We start from the raw sequence: 17,033 nt of genomic DNA, 5'->3' as shown, positions 1-17,033 counted from the left end.
GGTCTTTTTTAGCTGTTTCTGTAAAACCCTTATTCCAGGTATCCTCTCTGGATTGCCGGCCACTACTGGAGGCGAAGGCACCTTGCATCGTCTTCAGAAGAGGAAGGGTGGTCGTGCATAACCACTCTTGATAGAGATCTCCTTCTAGACCCCATTATCCATTGATGGTCCTTGAGTCCAGCCAGCACATTCATCCTCTCCTCCTTGACAGCTCTAGGCTTTGTCCTTGCAGTGCCTGCAACCAGTAGGGTCATGGGCAGCAGGGCCGGAGCAATACATACAGGGCAGTCAGCTCAGTATAAACACGTTGGAAAAGATCCCCACACAATTATACTGACAGGAAAAAACCCCAATGAATATTCAGAGGTGCTTGCCCTGCGGAGTGCAAACAAAAAATAAGAAAGACAGCCATCTTTGAGTGGCACATTGTGGTAACCACCTTCCACAGGCGATGAACGAATGAAATGGGCAGAGCCTAATTTATTTTAAGGCCATTGAAACACATTTTTTTAATTTACTCCCACAAATGTTCCTGGGGTTTTGCCAAGCGGTGTGGAAGCTATTTTAAGCACACAGGCCTGAAGAGGACTCCTGGATGAAGTGCTGTTTAGATGCAGCGATACAAAAAAACATTTTGGGAGGAATGACCTATTAAAGGATTTAAAGCGCACAAAAGAAACACCAGCCCTTAGACTTTGAAATGTAACTCTCTGCCATACACTCTCTGGGCTGGCACTGCCACGCCCCCATCAGCACCACTGGCATTAGTGGTGTCATTGACAAACGCAGGCACCTGCGGGAGGATGGCTGCTCTTCAAGGTGCCCAGTGAATCATCATCCAATGGAAGGTGGTGAATTTTCCCTCTGAGACCAAGCCCTCAGTCACTAAACTCAGAAGCCCCCTCAGTAGCCTGGGCCCGTGTTCTCCTTCAGGCCAGTGCATGACTGTCATCCGGTCACATGCTAACAGTTGCGATCAAGCCACTGAGATACCAAGTGCAGCACTCGTCACTCAGCCATGGAATCAGAAGCACACAAGACCTGCCCTGAGCGGCCATGGAGCAACGACTGGACATACAGTCCATTGCGCCTTGCGCGCCGCGAAGCACTGAGCTAGACTCACTGGTAAACTGACTATCCCGGAGTCACAGGGCAGCCACCATGACCACCAGTCGCGTGTGGGAAAGACAAACTATCCCTCGATCAGCGTCACTGGGGACTCCACAAGCAAAAGGCTTGCTGATGCGATCAGACACACCAGCCTGGAGGTGCAGCACACAGAGCACACACACAAAGAATGTCTGAAAGCATGACCCCTGCACTCCAAGGCCAGGGTCACACAAGCCTGAGGAGGAAGCCTCGCGAAGGATGGTGGGATACAGTGAGCTGCACTCATTCACAATAGCCCCAACACACACTGTTACCTTTTTAAGTGCTCCAACAGGAAGAGGAAGGTGATGAGGTTGGGGTCAGGCAGGGAGCGCAGAAGGTGCATCATACAGTTTTCTCTGGCAGCGGGATCCGACAGGGCTAAGGAGAAAAGGATACAGGGTTGGAAGACATTAGATCACTTAACAGGGGTCACTGAAGACACCGGCGAGATCAACACGCGGCTGAGGCAACGGAGCAGCGTGCACTGCTGGACACCAGAGAAGCCGGACTGCGAGGACAATGACGCACACTGGACACTGGCCGGTAAACAGCCATCATGAAATGTACCACAGACTGAGCTCATGCACACCTATAATTCTCTCCTGTATTCAACCGTGTTTATCCACTACTGATCCGGAGATGCGTGCCCACTGGGTATGCCACGCCCTGATGGCGTATGAAATCTAAACCATACTATGTGGGGCAACATTAATGCCCCCCAACCAGGCGCACAGCTATGAGGTTGAGGATACCGCATTTCTCCATCCATTATAATCCATTTAAATCCAAGTATTACATGTGCTCCATATCTGTATTCCACTTTGGTTATTGTAATCCCATTCAGTCCCCACATGGCAGGTCGTGCTATTCTCCAAAGTTTCTCAGACAGAGGCCCGGATGGGCACATCTCGAATGAGAAACTTTGGAAAATAGCACGACCTGCCACGTGTGGACTGAATGGGATTACAATAAACAAAGTGGAATACAGATATGGAGCACATGTAATACTTGGATTTAAATGGATTATAATGGATGGAGAAATGGGGTATTCTCAACCTAATGGCGGTGCGACTGGTTGGGGGGCATTACTGTTGCCCCACATAGTACGGTAAACACCCACACCACCGCTGAAACAGCGAGCACACGCCGCTCCAGGGCTCACAAGAAAGAAGCAAGGCCGGCGTTCCCGGCAGAGACCACATATCTGCGATTGGGATATATGCAGTTTGTAAGGTTTCCATTTACACAGTAGGCTTGAGTAGGTCCTTTGGTCCTTAAATCATGCCGGAGTGCGGAAGTCACCTCACGCGCACCGCGGATCCTCCGGTGCTAGAGTTTGCTCCTGCTAGGACATGCAAGCCGCGTGCCAGCAGGGAGTAAAGAAAGGATTCGAACCCGCAATGCAGCGGAGGCCCTTGCTACCGAGTAAAGGGGTCGCTAGCAATGAGCACATCTTCCGCCATGTTATAGGTCGCTTGCAAAGAATATTTTCAGGATATGGACATACAACACATTTACATAAATGTAATTTAATTAGAACTTATCTAAATAGTCAGTGATTATCATAAAACTATGGCATGAATCCGGCCCTCATGGACCTTTATGAAACCCCTCCAAAGGAGACATATGGCAAATGTAATATAACGTGTTAACAAGGTTTCCCATGATATTATTTACATCAGAAAAAAGCACAGTTAAAGTGACATGACAGTTCCAAATCAAAATGTGTAAAAACACCAATATTCGCCACTTATGGTCCTCTACATAAACCATATGGCACTTTTTTAGGTTTTTATTTTGGAAATATTGGGTCACTCTAACTGTGGTTCTTTTTTCAGTAAATTATTTAGTTTTTACCCCATGCGACTGTTACAGTGCTTGCACTGCCTGAACCCGAATTTTCTTACTGTGGTTTTAGCGCAAAGAGCATCAATCATTGGATGCAGGGACCATGGGCCATGCACCCTGCCCCTGCCTTGGCGGCTAGGGCTGGAGGTAGGGCCTGACCATAGGCCAACCCATGTGTCTTAGGGGTTTGTCAAAAGGACTGCCTTGCATCCAGACCCTAGCTAACTAACTACACAAGCGACCAGCCTTTGCGACGCAAGCCCTGTGGCCACGCATTACAGCCAACTGCTGGTTCATAGTTCCAGGCCCGCACCTTACTACGAGCCTGATGACGCAGTTGTTTTTAAGAAGCAAATTTCATAAACTCATGAATTCTGAAAAATAGCCCCTGTTTTCCAATACAAAGTGGTGATAGTGTGGTAGGGATTATTTTTCTCTAAAGGCTGCTTACTTTTCATGCTCTTTATCACCAAATCAAAGCTGTGGAAAAATTAAACTCTGACAGACATTTGCAAATTTTGTGTCTACCAAGTCAACTGACTTCATTTACAATTAAGTCAAGCCCAGCTGATACCATGTTCAAATGCACTTATGTTCAAAACTGCTACATGGATTGTGACCAAACCATATCTAAATGACGTCCTCATGTCATGTCAAGTTTGTTGTACATCCATACCGCAGTGTTGCTTTACTGTTAAAGAAAGCAACATTTCCTATTGGAGTTCAAATAGGAAATGCATTGTGCATGATAACCACCTCCTTGCATTTAGGTCCCCTTGTTAATGGAATGCTTACAAGTTGGAATGTCGAACCATAACCGATTATGCTGGAGGGGAGACCCCACTGTTATGTAGATTCACCAAATGGTGGGAAAATTATTATTAAACAAGTTACTTACCTTTGGTAAAGTTCTTTCTGGTGGATACTCTAGCGAACTCTACTGAAATAATAGGTCATGTTCACATGTCAGCAAACGTTGATGTCTCATCAATGGTGAATCCCAAGAAGCCAGTTGATGCCGCTTCAGGTTTCAGACTGCTAGTACTGATGACTGTGGACGGCAGCAAGGCTCGGTGGGAGACAACCAGGGTGCCAAGCCCCTTTATGCAGGTCCCAGGAAGGATGCCTTTGGACAAATCAGTAGCCCCGTCACTCCCCACCTCAGCGCTTGGTAACAGGAGAGGCCCAGCATGACAACTGAAGACAGCAGTGGTCGTTCACTCCCTTGTACCACTCCTTTTAGGAGCGGGCCCCTTCAGAAGCTCGGGTTGGTTTCTATAATGAACCGTGGTCCACACTGGGCAGGAAGAGACTGCCTTCTCAAGGCTGCTTCTCTCTGAAGTTCGAGCAACGTGTGCACCTGGAACTTTTCTTTAGTGAGGTTCTTCCCGCAGGCCTACAATGAATAACCTCATGCAGCACTGCTTCTACCATGCACCAGACCTTCTGCACACCTGAGGAACGTGCACTGAGAGATATGAAGGTGTGTATGCTCGAGAGCAATTACAGACCTAGCCTGCCTTGTTCTCAATCTGGCCTAGAGCACTTTTACCAGGTTTACTACATTAAAAGTGAGGTGACAGATCTCTTTAAGTAAGTTCATCCACAGGAACAGGCTGCCTCTGTGAAGGTTCTGTTCGTTCAGCCCTCATGAATAGTTTCAGCAGTGAAAGCTGTAGGGGATGCCACTACTTCGGCCACGTTACATGGTATTACCATGGTAGAGACCACTGGACCCTGAGCCTGGTTCGATAGATCTGGTCTGAAGAGGATGATAACAAACCTTCTCCAAAGGTAAAATAGTTCATTTCAGGTCTGAGGACATGATGGTGTGGATGGGTCTCAAGACTTATTTTGGAGTCATTTTCCATTAGGATCTCCAGAAAAGGCCAGAATCCATGAGCAGCCTTATATGATTGGAGTTTCCTTGGAGGTCTTGCGAAAGGATCATTTCTTTAAAGTGAGCAATGCAAGACTGAACACTCCATATAGGCCTCTGAAAGAGGATATATTTCCTGTAGCTTCCACCAAATTCTGATCAGCAATTTCGTATTTATCTACTGAGCTAGCAGCTTCCCTAGAAACATTACTTCATTTGTTTCAGACTGGTGCAAAGTCCATTCTGGTTTGCAAAATCATAAAAAATGAAATGGCCCATCGTACTCTCTTAGTGACCTTCCCCTAGAGAAGGACCAGCTTCAAGACATCAAAAATCACAAATCGAATGCTTCAGTATTGCACACGTGAGCTCTTTGCTACATTGGCACAGCTAGTGGTATTGAACCAAGTATAGATGTGCCCGCTCATATTATTGGTCCTCCGAGATGAATGAAATGGCTTTTATATAGCGCATGGCTACACGGGAGCATCCCAGCGCTGAAGCAGAAACTAGAGAGGACAGACACCCTAAGGAAAAAGCCAGTTTTTTAGCTGTGTCCGGAAGGTAAGATGGTTGCATTCCCTACGAAGATACAGTGGTAGGGTGTTCCAGACTCTGGCGGCATTATATGACAAAGGCTGGCCGCCACTTCTGTTCTTCTTAATGCTGGGGACCACTGCTAGATGGAGCTCATCTGAGCGGAGTCTTCTGTTCGCCCTATAGGGGCGGATCATGCTTTATTGATAGCTGGTCCACTCCCTTCGAGAGACTTATGGACAACGCAGAGGGCCTTAAAGTTGATTCTCTCCTGCACTGGGAGCCAGTGGAGGGAGCATAGCACGGGCCTTGCTGAACGACGATTGGGGGTCCCCGTAAGCCGTCTTGCTGCACAATTTTGTACAATCTGCAGTTCATGACCACTGAGTTTGGGGCACCTAGATATAGGGCGTTGCCATAATCTATCCTTGAAATGATTACTGCCTGGATCAGCAATTTTTTGGCTTGAAAGGGAAGAAGGGGAAGCACTTTGCGAATCATTTTAAGCAAGCCATAACATGGAGAGCAGTCTTCCTGGCCTGGGTTTTAAAGGTGAGGTCTTGATCTAGCCAAATGCCCAGACTTTTTATCTCGGTTTTGGGGCTAGTACCAGGCCCATACCAGGCCCATACAAGCTGGCCACATAGTACTTGCTTTAAAACTTAGAGGGTTGCCGAGAATCATAAACTGTTTTTCGCCATTACGTTTTAGATGAGACAGACTCATCCATTTGGCAACTTCCTCTAGACAGGAGTGGTGGTCATTGGATGTCTGGTCCGCATAGTTCAATGCTACAACCAGCTGTGTGTTGGCGGCGTACGTGTCAATATGGATCCCGGAGGGGGATACAACATCCGCCAACGGGCCCATATAGACATTAAAAAGAGTGGGGCTAAAGGATGAACCCTGAGGAACTCCACACTGTAAGGGGATAGTTTTTGAGATGGTGTCACCTTCAAAGACCTGGAAGAACCTTTCTTCTAGAAAAGATTGCAGCCATAGTAAGGCTGTGCCAATCACACCTACGGTCCTGAAACGGTGAACCAAAATTCGATGGTTCACCGTGTCGAAGGCCGCGCTCAAGTCAAGGAGGATTATGGCTGACTATCCTCCTGAATCAAGAATCTTTCTCTATTCTTCCACGACCGCTAACAAGGTGGTGTCAGTGCCTTGGCGAGGGCGAAAGCCCGTTTGAGAGGGTGGAGCAGACCATGGGACTCGAGGAACGCAGAGAGCGAGTGGTTTTCCGCAATCTTACTGATTCCAGGAAGAAGCGAGGTAGGGCGATAGTTGCCCAAGTTGGCCGCGTCCAAATTGTTTTTTTTAAGCAGCGCTTTTACCATTGCCCTTTTCCACTCGAGAGGGACCATACCCGTGGTAAATGAGGCATTAATCAGGCAAGTGATAGTCGGGGCAACTGTTGATGCCCCAAGTTTCAAGATGTTAGGCGGTGCAGGATCCACTTTTGACAGATGACAGGATGGCTAGAAGTGATTCCTGAGTAAGCGGAGGGTAGGTCTCCAAATAATGTTCGGTTTTATGCCGACCAGAATCCATATGCTCGATTATAATATCACTGTCTTTTTGGGGAATATGCTTAAGGATATTTTGTACTTTGGTAGAGAAATATTCTGCATGTTCATTGCAGCGGTGGCCCAAGGAGTCTGGAACCACCGGCGGGGCAGGAACTTTGAGTAACTTTTTAGCAATGAGGAAGGTTTCTCTAGGGGAATTAGCAGCTAGCGAGATCTTTTCCTCGTAGTAGGAGGCCAGGGCTTTTTTTGATTTCTGCCTTGTATGTTCTAATGGCCGCCCTGTATTCCAATTTCTTATTGGGGGAAAAATCTTTCCTTCAGATCCTTTCCAATTTTTTACAATGCTGTCTTAGGATACATAATTTGGGGGAACACCAGGCGAACTAGTTAGGTCCAGCTTTCTTCTGGATTGATTTCTTTGGGAGCACCAAATTGGGTGATCCAGCAATCCAGTTGACAAAGCTTCTATTAGCTGCAACTGGATTAGACTCAGGGTCCGGCTTGGTCTTTTCAAGTTCTTCAGTCCACCTCTCCAGGGGGATTTTTGGGCCAAGGCCGAATTTGGGTTTGTGATGCAGTGATCAGTGGGGACCAAAGGAAGTGGATCAGAAAATGGTCCTACCACGGGAGGGGTTAGGATCTTTCCCCTTTAGGTCTCCCAAATAGAATAAAAAAAGGGTCAAGGAGGTGCCCTTTAACATGGGTTGCTTGCGGGACCTTCTGTAGCAGTTGATAGGCCATGAGGTCTTGGCTACTTTGGTTGCAGTCAGTGCTGAGGGATCATCAACATGCAGATTAAAATCTCCTAGGAGAGTAAAATTAGCAGCAGCACTAGCGAGATTGACAACTGTTTCTAACAAAGATTTACAATATTGGCCCATCATTCCAGGTGGGCGACAGATAAGAATACCTAAGAGTCAGAGGGTGGGGGTGAATTCCATTGAAAAATGGGTATTCTCGCAGTCTAATAACCAGGTTTCTGTGAGATACAGAACTTCTGGGTCTGAATCTTTTAAGAACATTGAGATCTCTGCTGTATGTTTGGGCAGAGATCTGCAGTTAAGTAAAAATAAGTTATATAGTTTCCCGGGGGGTGAGGGAGGGACAGCGAGTGAAGACAACTCGAACCGACAATGTAAACACCTGTCATGAAGCCTCTCGCACGAGATTGAATGGGCACATTTTGGCCCTGGGATTCTGTTTAAGCTGCAAACTAGTGTAGTTGTAATACGCTGGGGGAGGAAAGACAGGGGCACGGACGGGTGCAGATGGGCTTGCCTTTGGTGCAACTTTGGCGCGCCCACTGCGCGCGTCCACTGCACGGTCGCGTCATCTGGCGTCTTGATTGCGTCAGCCGTGCGTCGGGTTCCAGCTACTAGAGCGCTAACCCGGTGCCTGTAAGAGTGTATACGGAAGAAAAAGGATGCCCTACTACCCCTGAGCTTTAGACAGCTCACCCAGTGACCAATAGAATAAAATCAATAGCAGCAGTTATTTTTAAAACCTAATAGTAGCAAACAGGTAAAAACACTCCGGCTTTCGCGAGGGTTCTAATGCCTCTAGTACTGGTGAAGTGCTGAGGTGCAAGAAAAACTACTTTACAAGCCCTGTGGTAAGGAGGACGTGCACTTGCACAACTTCTAAGAGTCCTTCTCTTCAAATATTTTCTTCGGCTAAGTTCTCTGGAAACGTACAGTGCCACTAACTGTGATGGACACATACTCTACTTCAAGGAGCTAGGAAAGGTAGCTGATTCTATAGGACACAGCTTCTCTCGCATGGACCAGATCACACCGCCCTTTGACTCACAATGGGCAAATGATCCTTATTTTCACTACACAAGCACCAATTCACTCCTCTCGGGAAGAGACAGTGGCACGCTACAGCATGACTTCAGCTTCCAGGCAGGGCAAGGCTGCCATGTGATGCCCTAGAGCGGTTACGCAGCTCGCCGCTGGTAAGTTGTAGGGGTTGAGATAGAGGGAGACTCTTCTCTGTACAATGGGAGCGGTAAGTCACACAGTCTTTGTGAAGGCGTTAGAGCGGTGTAGAGGAATCTTGAAATGTGCTCCATTGCAAGGACTCCTTTCCTCCTAGATCGCCTCAAGGACAAAAGGCTGAGACAGAGGGGTCTTCCAGCTGAAATCCTAACTTCCTTAATCCGAGACAAACATTTCCTGCTAAAGTGTGGGGCATTGTGCTCAAGGGTGAAGGGAATGTGCCTAGTGAAGGTATCCGCACGTCGCTCTCGCCACTCAAATGTGGAAGCCAGCCGAGAAGAAACTGTACAATATTTGTTTTCTTCACTTGGCGAATATTTTCTACAGATGGCCACCGGAAAAACATGAATGAGTCCAAGAACATATATTACATTACATAATTGGCCAGCAACAGAGCCCAGAAATACTCGCTTAGTTAAAGAGATAGACGACAAAGGAAACACGCATATTCCATAGGTAAGCAGACATCTGCTGGAAGGCACAGCAGCACAAGCTGTAATGCCCACTGCTGAGCAGGACAATATGCTGCAGCATAAAAGGACGTGTTGATCAAGGGGCACAGATCTGTAACCTCATGGTCTACTGACCGAGCGACCTTGCGCCCGCTAGTATCACGTCATACCGTACTGTGACTCTAATCACCCAAGCTGCTGATCAAAGGCACATCTGCTAGATGACATCAAGACACACACATGGATTCTGTAACAACCACAAGACTTTAGGGAAACAACTAGCAGAAGGCACATGGACAGTCAGAGTGCAACGAGACCTCTGGTTGGAGTACCGAGGCACTACTCTAAGGTCAGGAGATCACGTTTAAGCGAAGTCAGATAATGCAAACTATGGTGCACTGTATCAGCGTTCTCTAAGTCAATCTGAATTAATTCCTGTGTCTACAGATAATGAACATGAATGTACAGTATTGTCTGTGTAACGTCTATTACAGAGATTAGACAGTAGTTAGTCTGCTTCTAAGCACTCTCACTTTTCACTGTAAAGAGCTGGAGGCACAGAGAAGGAAGGTGTCCTGATTCACACTTGCTACAAATGGTCTGAAGGGAATTCTTAGAAATGGCGGATCAACTACAAACATACAGTCCTTCGCCCCCAACTCATCCTCCTTATATACCGCTGACCAGTTACCTCATGGCGCTCAGAGCATTACGCGCCTGGTATCTAATGTCTAAGAAATCCAAAATAATGTATTAGAATACGCAGAGGTCGATGATGCAACCACAGCTCTTCCTGAAACTGCACCGCCTGGTTCAGGTTCAAGGTCACAGGTGTTACCCATTCATTCCAGGGCACAGCTCAAGCCTGCTGTCTCAGCAGCTAAACCTGCAGCGGGTGGCGTCAGCCATCTCGGATCTATGCTGATTCTGTCGCTTCGGATGTCATCGGTTGCAGGAGGGCGGCAGCTCTGGAGCATCTGCGTTTCCAGGAGCCTAAGACTTCACTCAGCAGAAAACTCACCGGCAAGGCCACGCTGAGGCAGCCAATTTATCGGTCAGGCGGTCGCGGTGGGGAATGGGGTGTGAGCGGCAAAGGGTCGTGGAAGGGAACACTGAGGGCGAGGAGGATGCAAAGAAAAGGAGATAGTAGGCACAAGAGGGGACTGGAATGGAGAATCGGGGGGCAGGGGGATAGGTAAGAGAAGAAGGGAAGGCGGAGCCGGAGAAGAGCGAACAATGGATGGGGAGACAAGTGAACCGTGGGTAGGGAGAAAAGGGAGCTGGCAGAGGGGAGAACAGAGAAAGATGGAGTTGGCAAAGAAGAGATAGAATATGGAAACAGAAGAAGATATAGGATGGAAAGATGGATGGGTAGGAGAGGCCTGTGAATGGGGAGAAGTGGGCTTTGTGCGTGGGTAGAAGTGGGCCTTGTGCGTGGGTAGGAGAGGGCACTGTCGCTGGGAAGAGACGGAAAGCAAAGAAGCGGAGGGCAAGGTACAAAGGGCGACGGGCACGACGAGCTGAATGGGACATGCAGAAGAAGAGGTGAAGGTAGAGAAGTAGGAGGGAAGGTAGAGGGGAGAAGCATGGGAGAGGATTAGGGAAGGCACAGAGTTGTAGGAGTGAGGAGGTTAGAAATGCCAGAGATGAGAGGAAGCTGAAGGACGACGAATGGAAAGGGGGGGCCCTTGGCCCCTCCGCCTGCATGGCAGTGCGGCGACCTCCCCCGGACTTCTCGGTGGTGGGGCGTGTTCACTGGGGGCGCGCCCTACCACCGATTGGCTGCCTACGTGACCCGGATGACGTTAATCGACATCCGGGTCGGAGGGGAGAGGGGGGGGGGGCCTCTGGGGGGTTAAAGCGGCGGGGAGCGCCCAGGTGACCCCCTTGTTCCCTGGACACTCCCCCACATCGGACGTGCCCTGGCGCGCAGGGCGGTAAATTTTGTTCCTCGCGCCCCCACCAGGAACGCACCCGGGCCAGCGGCGGCCCGTAACTTGTTTTCCTTTATTTTCCCGCTGCAGGTTACACGAGGAGGCGACATGCGGTTTCAGCGGAGGAGTCTACTGCGGCTGGAAACTTGTGCCGGAAGACCGAGGACCGACGAGGCGACCTGCGGTTCGTTGCCTTGGTTGGGGGCTAATCGGCAGAGTGGAGCGGGTCGGCGGTGACCAGTGCGGGAGCAGCGTAGGAGTCTACTGCGGGGCAGCTGGAAACGTGTAAGCGCAGGCCGGCTTAAGGAGAGTAGGTTGCTGTGGCAGGATGAGCTGTGTGTGTGGGGATCGGTGTGTAAAGCGCCCAATATCTATGTCTCCGTTACATACTGGTGAGCGTTCAGCCCTGCACACCCCCCCCCCTTTTTTCCCGCCCCCCTCTTCTAACCGAGCCTGTGTATTTAGGGTGCAAAGGGGAACCAGCGAAGCGAGGCTTGCCCTCGCCCTTTCGTTATTAACGAGGTACTACGGTATTTTGCAGCGGCAGGCGTCCCACGTCCTGTAATTTTTCGAGCAAATCACTGCACCACCCGTGCCTGAATGTGTATTGTAAATCCTGTGCTCCAATACCTCGGGGCGAGTTCGCGCTATATAAATATGCAACATTTTATAAATAGTTTGGTCAATTGTACAGGGTTAAGGGTGAGTTTGTATGACCTGCACTTCTCTCACCTTGAGGAGGGACCCTGTTATTTCGCTTGGTGTTTGATTTGACCCTATGCTTGGGTCGCGCAGAGTCAGAGTGTCATAAGTTGGCAAAATTTTGACCTGCGTTTTGGAAGCTAAGCAGAGGGGGTTTGTTTGACGGCGCAGTGGAGAGGTTTTCGTAGGTGAAGCAGACAGAGCAGTTTGCTCATTTGACTTGGCTGCGCAAGGCTGAATAGAATAGTTTTTCCCTAATTTATATTGGGTATTGGGACTTGGCTCATCGTTTTGTTGGCCTACATGGAGGGATTACGGTGTTTTCGGTATTAATTAATCGTTTCAACGTTGGCTTGGCACGTCTTGTCCAATCGTGTGTTTTGGCCATGTTTGGTGAGTTGCCCGAGTAGAGAGATTAGGCATTTTTAGTTTACGGTTGTTCTATGGCTTTGGCCATCTAGCAACATTGTCGGTTAAACTATTCCTACTGTGATTTGAAAACAGACATGTGAGCCGGGTGTTTCGCACGCATACACACTGTCGTCTTTGTGACGCGCTGAGACTTTCCTTTCAGGTGTTTGTTTCCATGGGTCACGGGGAGCTGCTGTGGGATGCCTTGCAGCAGAGTCATGGCATGAGCCACTAGTGGCACGTCAATACGAGGTGCCTCCATCTTAACTTTTGTAACCGTGGAAGTGTCAAAAGGTTCTCAGATCCTTATGCGCTGAACGCATGTAACGTGTGGAGAAAATGGATTAAGAGGCGCTGCGCATCCATTCTATGACGACAGTTTACAGTGTTAAGCATGTTGTTTTTTTTTGTGAAGTCAGCTTTCTAGTGCGCAAGATGTTCACGCTTGGTATTTATTTTGTGCATATACTGGAATGGAGCAATACATCTGACATTCCTATAGTCCTTGCATTTCAGGGTCTCCTAGAAAGGGTTAGAACACAGTGATTTAACGGTGTGCGCTAGTGTATTCGAGAGAATTTTGAGGCCAACGCGGTAGGCAGCTGGAGCGTGGGTTGTTCAGTGGTAAAGTCACTGTCCCATTGATTCTGGTTCAGGTAGTTCTCTTCGCATGTCCTGGAGCAGCAATGTAAGGCTGGTATTTAATTTCATGATGGTAAAATTGGTGCTTCGTGTTTGCCATCCGTGTTGGTGTCGGGGTTACGAGGCATAAGTGGGTCATGGGGACAATATCACATACAGAAAATGTGCCGAGGGTTTTTTTTTTTTTTTCGAACTTCACCTTAGCGTAGCGCAGCTCGCCGTGTGTGGGCCACCATTTAAACTGCATGGCAAGGTGGCAACAATAATAGGCTATGCCCTGCAAAGGCAACAGAGCATGCACTAGGCGACAAAGCCCCGTATATATGAATTGCGTCCGGAAAGGGGAGAGGAGGTGGTGTGAGGGCTAGAGTTGCCGAGTTTGGGGGTTTTCAAATCAGGGATCGCGCCTCGGGGTCGCGTACATAACTTGTGCGTATGGACAAATCTCCCCACGCGTAACGGGGGCTCTTGCATTACGAGAGTTCGTGAATGAGTCCTTGTGTAATGTAACGGGTGCTCATGTACAGCTTCCCAATACCTGCGGGGCAATTGTGCGCTTTAACACATTTGAACTTGAATCCTATCCTTCCATGCCTTACACAAGTTCGCATAGGCTGGAGAAACGGTCAGGGGTTATGTTCCCTTGCGGAGCACAATTATGTTACTCGGATGTTGAAGTGCTGTCGTGCTAACAACCCGCCTTTTGTACATCAACTGTTGCAGAGTGTACCATGTTGTGCTATGTTAGGCAACAGGCGCTAGCATAGGCGGTCTTCATTTAAAGCGTGGGCGATGCTCCTCGAGTATTGCTCATGCTGGCACTCTCCTTTGGGTGAGTCCGATGTTAACACAAGGGATGCGGCCAGTGCTATACAGGGCACTCCCAAGTGTAGTCCCTGTGGGAGGGCAGGTGTTGTGCGGCTAAGGGTCTTTACATTTAATGTCCGATTTCTATAGGGGACGTTTTCTGAGTCCGACTAACAATTGCGGGCGATGCCCGTGGCGAAGGTTCCTGGATTGTGTAGGTCTCACCTACAGGTGAGCACAGTTGAGGAAGGCGGCTGCTGTTGACCGCCGTTTGTTGGTTTACAACATCACCAGGCTTCGGGTCACTGGGGAACACATATGGGTGATATATGCTAGTCAGTAATCAGTCAGCATTTGCTTTTGGGGGCTAATCCAGGCAGTTTGGAGATTCTTTAGATGGCGGGAGCCAATGCCTTGGCCTGCAGGTCAAATCCATTAGGTAACATTGTAATAAGCAGCGTTAAGGGGATTAGCTATAGATAAGGGAAAATAAAGTGGGCAGGAATAGGAAATGTAGAATAGGAGTTGGTGTTTTGTTCCTGCAAAGCGGGTCAATATTGCTTAGGACGGCGTCCTAGGGGGGAGGTACCAGGTCTATTGAGGAATATCGTTAAGAATACAAGAGGTGTGGGCCATGGCATGTAAGCCAAGTACACATGATGGGCCCGTACCACCAGCATTGCCACCCGCCGGGGTGGCCCACCTTTTTGTTAACACGGTGTGTCAGACATATCATTGTAGGATCTGCTCAAAACAGTTGGTAATTTGCCAGGTTGGAGCAAGCCTTCGCCCCGTTACATATGAAGTACCTTTATGGTAGGTTACTGGGTTGCACAGTGTGTTACAATTTTTTAGTTGGCAAGCGAGGCTCAGCGTATTACCTAATGTCTTGTCTTTAAAATGATTATGGGGTGGGGCCCATTAGGCACTGGCTGGGGGTTAGGGTCATTTAGGTGAATTTGAACAGGTATAGGCCTTGTCGTCACATCGGCAAGGGTATCCATATGTGCAGTGAGGGGGTGCGTAGGAAGGTGGGGTAAGGAAGCCCTAGGCGCTATGTGCAGGGGAAGTAGCTGCAGGAGGGCGTTCAGTCACACGGCGCCTTTGCGCCAGTCCAATTATACATGTAGGGACTGGGGTCCGATGTCTGCTCTGTGTCTGTACACTAGTATCCAGGGAGCACATTTGTGCACAATGATGTATGGTATCACACGGGATTTCTGCATTTCTGGGGCTTGTGTACTTCTTATTGTACGTCGTATGGCAGCACAGGATACCGTCGCTCCCCCAGTACGTTACACGGCGTCATTATATGCCTGGGGTGTGTCATGTTGTATTTATGCACCATTGCCCAGCCACTCCCACAGTGTAATGTAAGTGTGGGTCAAGTATCTTTGGCACGTTTAAAGCCTGTGGGGAGTAGGGGAAAAAGGGGGGAGAGTACAGTCTCGCGGAATAGCAAGGCAGTCAAACATCGTTGTTGGGCACCTCTCGGTGTAAGGCACTAATCATTTGTCTTTGATTTTCGTTTGTTTACCTGGATCAACGCCTGGTGCCTGGAAGCGCTACGTGCCGCTATGACTGCAAAAGTGGACAATCAAGGGGACCGGTGGATCCGGAATGTGAGGGGCAAGCGGCGCCGTCAAGTTGGATGGGTGATCAACCCAGTGGTCAAGTGGTGCCAGCCTGGATGGTGCTTCATAACGGACTGTATAGCTGTCATGCGTTTGTGGTAACCATTAGTGGTAAGTCGGCAGTACGTCTGCCTGGCAGGTTTATACCTGCAGATCTGCTGATGCATTCTAGTGAGAGGGTATGGTTGTCACCATTTAATCTTGCCACACGAGTTCTGACGGCAGGGCGCCGCTTTGTAAGTATATACCTTTACCAATGGTAAAAAAAACACGAGTATCAGGGGCAGAGGTGACACAACTCCTGTGTCATGGAACGGTTAACTGCCATTACGGCGCATGCACGCGGGCGCCTATCGATGCGGACATGGAGTAGAGTCTGGATGCTCCGTGTAGGGGGATAGGCAGGCACGGGGCCTATCCCAGAACCTTGGGCTTGGATGCAGATAGTTCACGGTTTAGGGGGTCCTAAATGGGAGGTTCACTCCCTATGATAAATCCAGCACCGTAGCTTTATTGTCCTGCTAATGGGAGTGCCCGGGTGTTGAATTATTCCTCAACGCACCTTGTAATTACATTAGTCACTGGGTGGGTTGGGAGGCTCCGGAGTAGGGGCAGCAGCCAACACCGAACATAGCTTAGAGCATATTGGTTCAGTTTCAGCAGTACATGAGGCCCTGGGGGATGCTCATGGGAATTATCTGGGACCCTGGGGGCACTATTCTGGGTTGTATCACAAATTGTACAATTACATTGGGAATGAGTACCGGGTTATGTGAGTGGCTGGTCAACTGTGTAGGTTTAGAGCAGGGTGCTAATAATACTAGGGGTTTGGGTTCCAACGTGGTACATCACGATGCGTCAATCAAGACCATTTTTGAGGCTCCTTGACGGTATGTCGTTTTTGTCAGATTCAGTCAGCTCTGGGATTTTTTGTGTTGCCCCACACTGGGTGGGGGGTTGCGTACTCTACCCACTGGGTAGAACGGGGGGAATACTTCGCTTGGGGTTGGGAATGCGACATGACTATGCCGAGGTACACTTCGGCATGGAGTGCAGCGATTCCAGTAGGGAGGAGGCTGGCTAGCGTTTTTACACCGGCAGACTAGACAGACAGAGCTGAGAACAGGGTGGTTTTTTCAAGTATAGGTCCTTGGCCTCAGTCAGTTTCGGGGTTTTCTTTAGGACTGATATTCTGAGGAGATACAGTCCTTCGCCGCAATAGTTCCTATAGTTAGTAGAGGAATGGCTTGTTACCACTAGGCAGAAGGGTCTTGCGGGAGGAGGTAATCTTCGAGGTTGGCCGGTTAGCACAGGGGTAACAGGGCTGCAGCATAGTCTGGTCACAGGGGGTGTCAGGGCGAATTGTGCTTTATAGAAGTCGTGGTTCACTCGACTAGGGTGGGTGATGACATAGTGTTGAGAAATTTCATAGGTGTGGTCAGGGAATTGAGGCAGGGGCATGACCTTTCTAAGTTGTAGGATTGGGGGGGGGAGGCCAGA

The 17,033-nt window shown here is 48.9% G+C and overlaps 1 protein-coding gene across 3 annotated transcripts in view; it reads right to left on the bottom strand.

The window, feature by feature from the left end:
- ABR (ABR activator of RhoGEF and GTPase) overlaps window positions 1-17,033 on the bottom strand; it is a 1,177,460-nt gene that overhangs the window by 32,026 nt on the left and 1,128,401 nt on the right. For all 3 annotated transcript variants that reach the window (XM_085649250.1, XM_085649252.1, XM_085649251.1), the window contains exon 21: window positions 1,425-1,530. In XM_085649250.1, the coding sequence (XP_085505376.1) occupies window positions 1,425-1,530 (106 nt within the window). The remainder of the gene's footprint in view (window positions 1-1,424; window positions 1,531-17,033) is intronic.

This window comes from Triturus cristatus, chromosome 3_2, assembly GCF_964204655.1.
Source record: "Triturus cristatus chromosome 3_2, aTriCri1.1, whole genome shotgun sequence".
Lineage (NCBI taxonomy): Eukaryota > Metazoa > Chordata > Amphibia > Caudata > Salamandridae > Triturus > Triturus cristatus.
The sequence above is the reverse complement of the archived record's forward strand: the minus strand, read 5'-3'. Positions and strand labels throughout refer to the sequence as shown.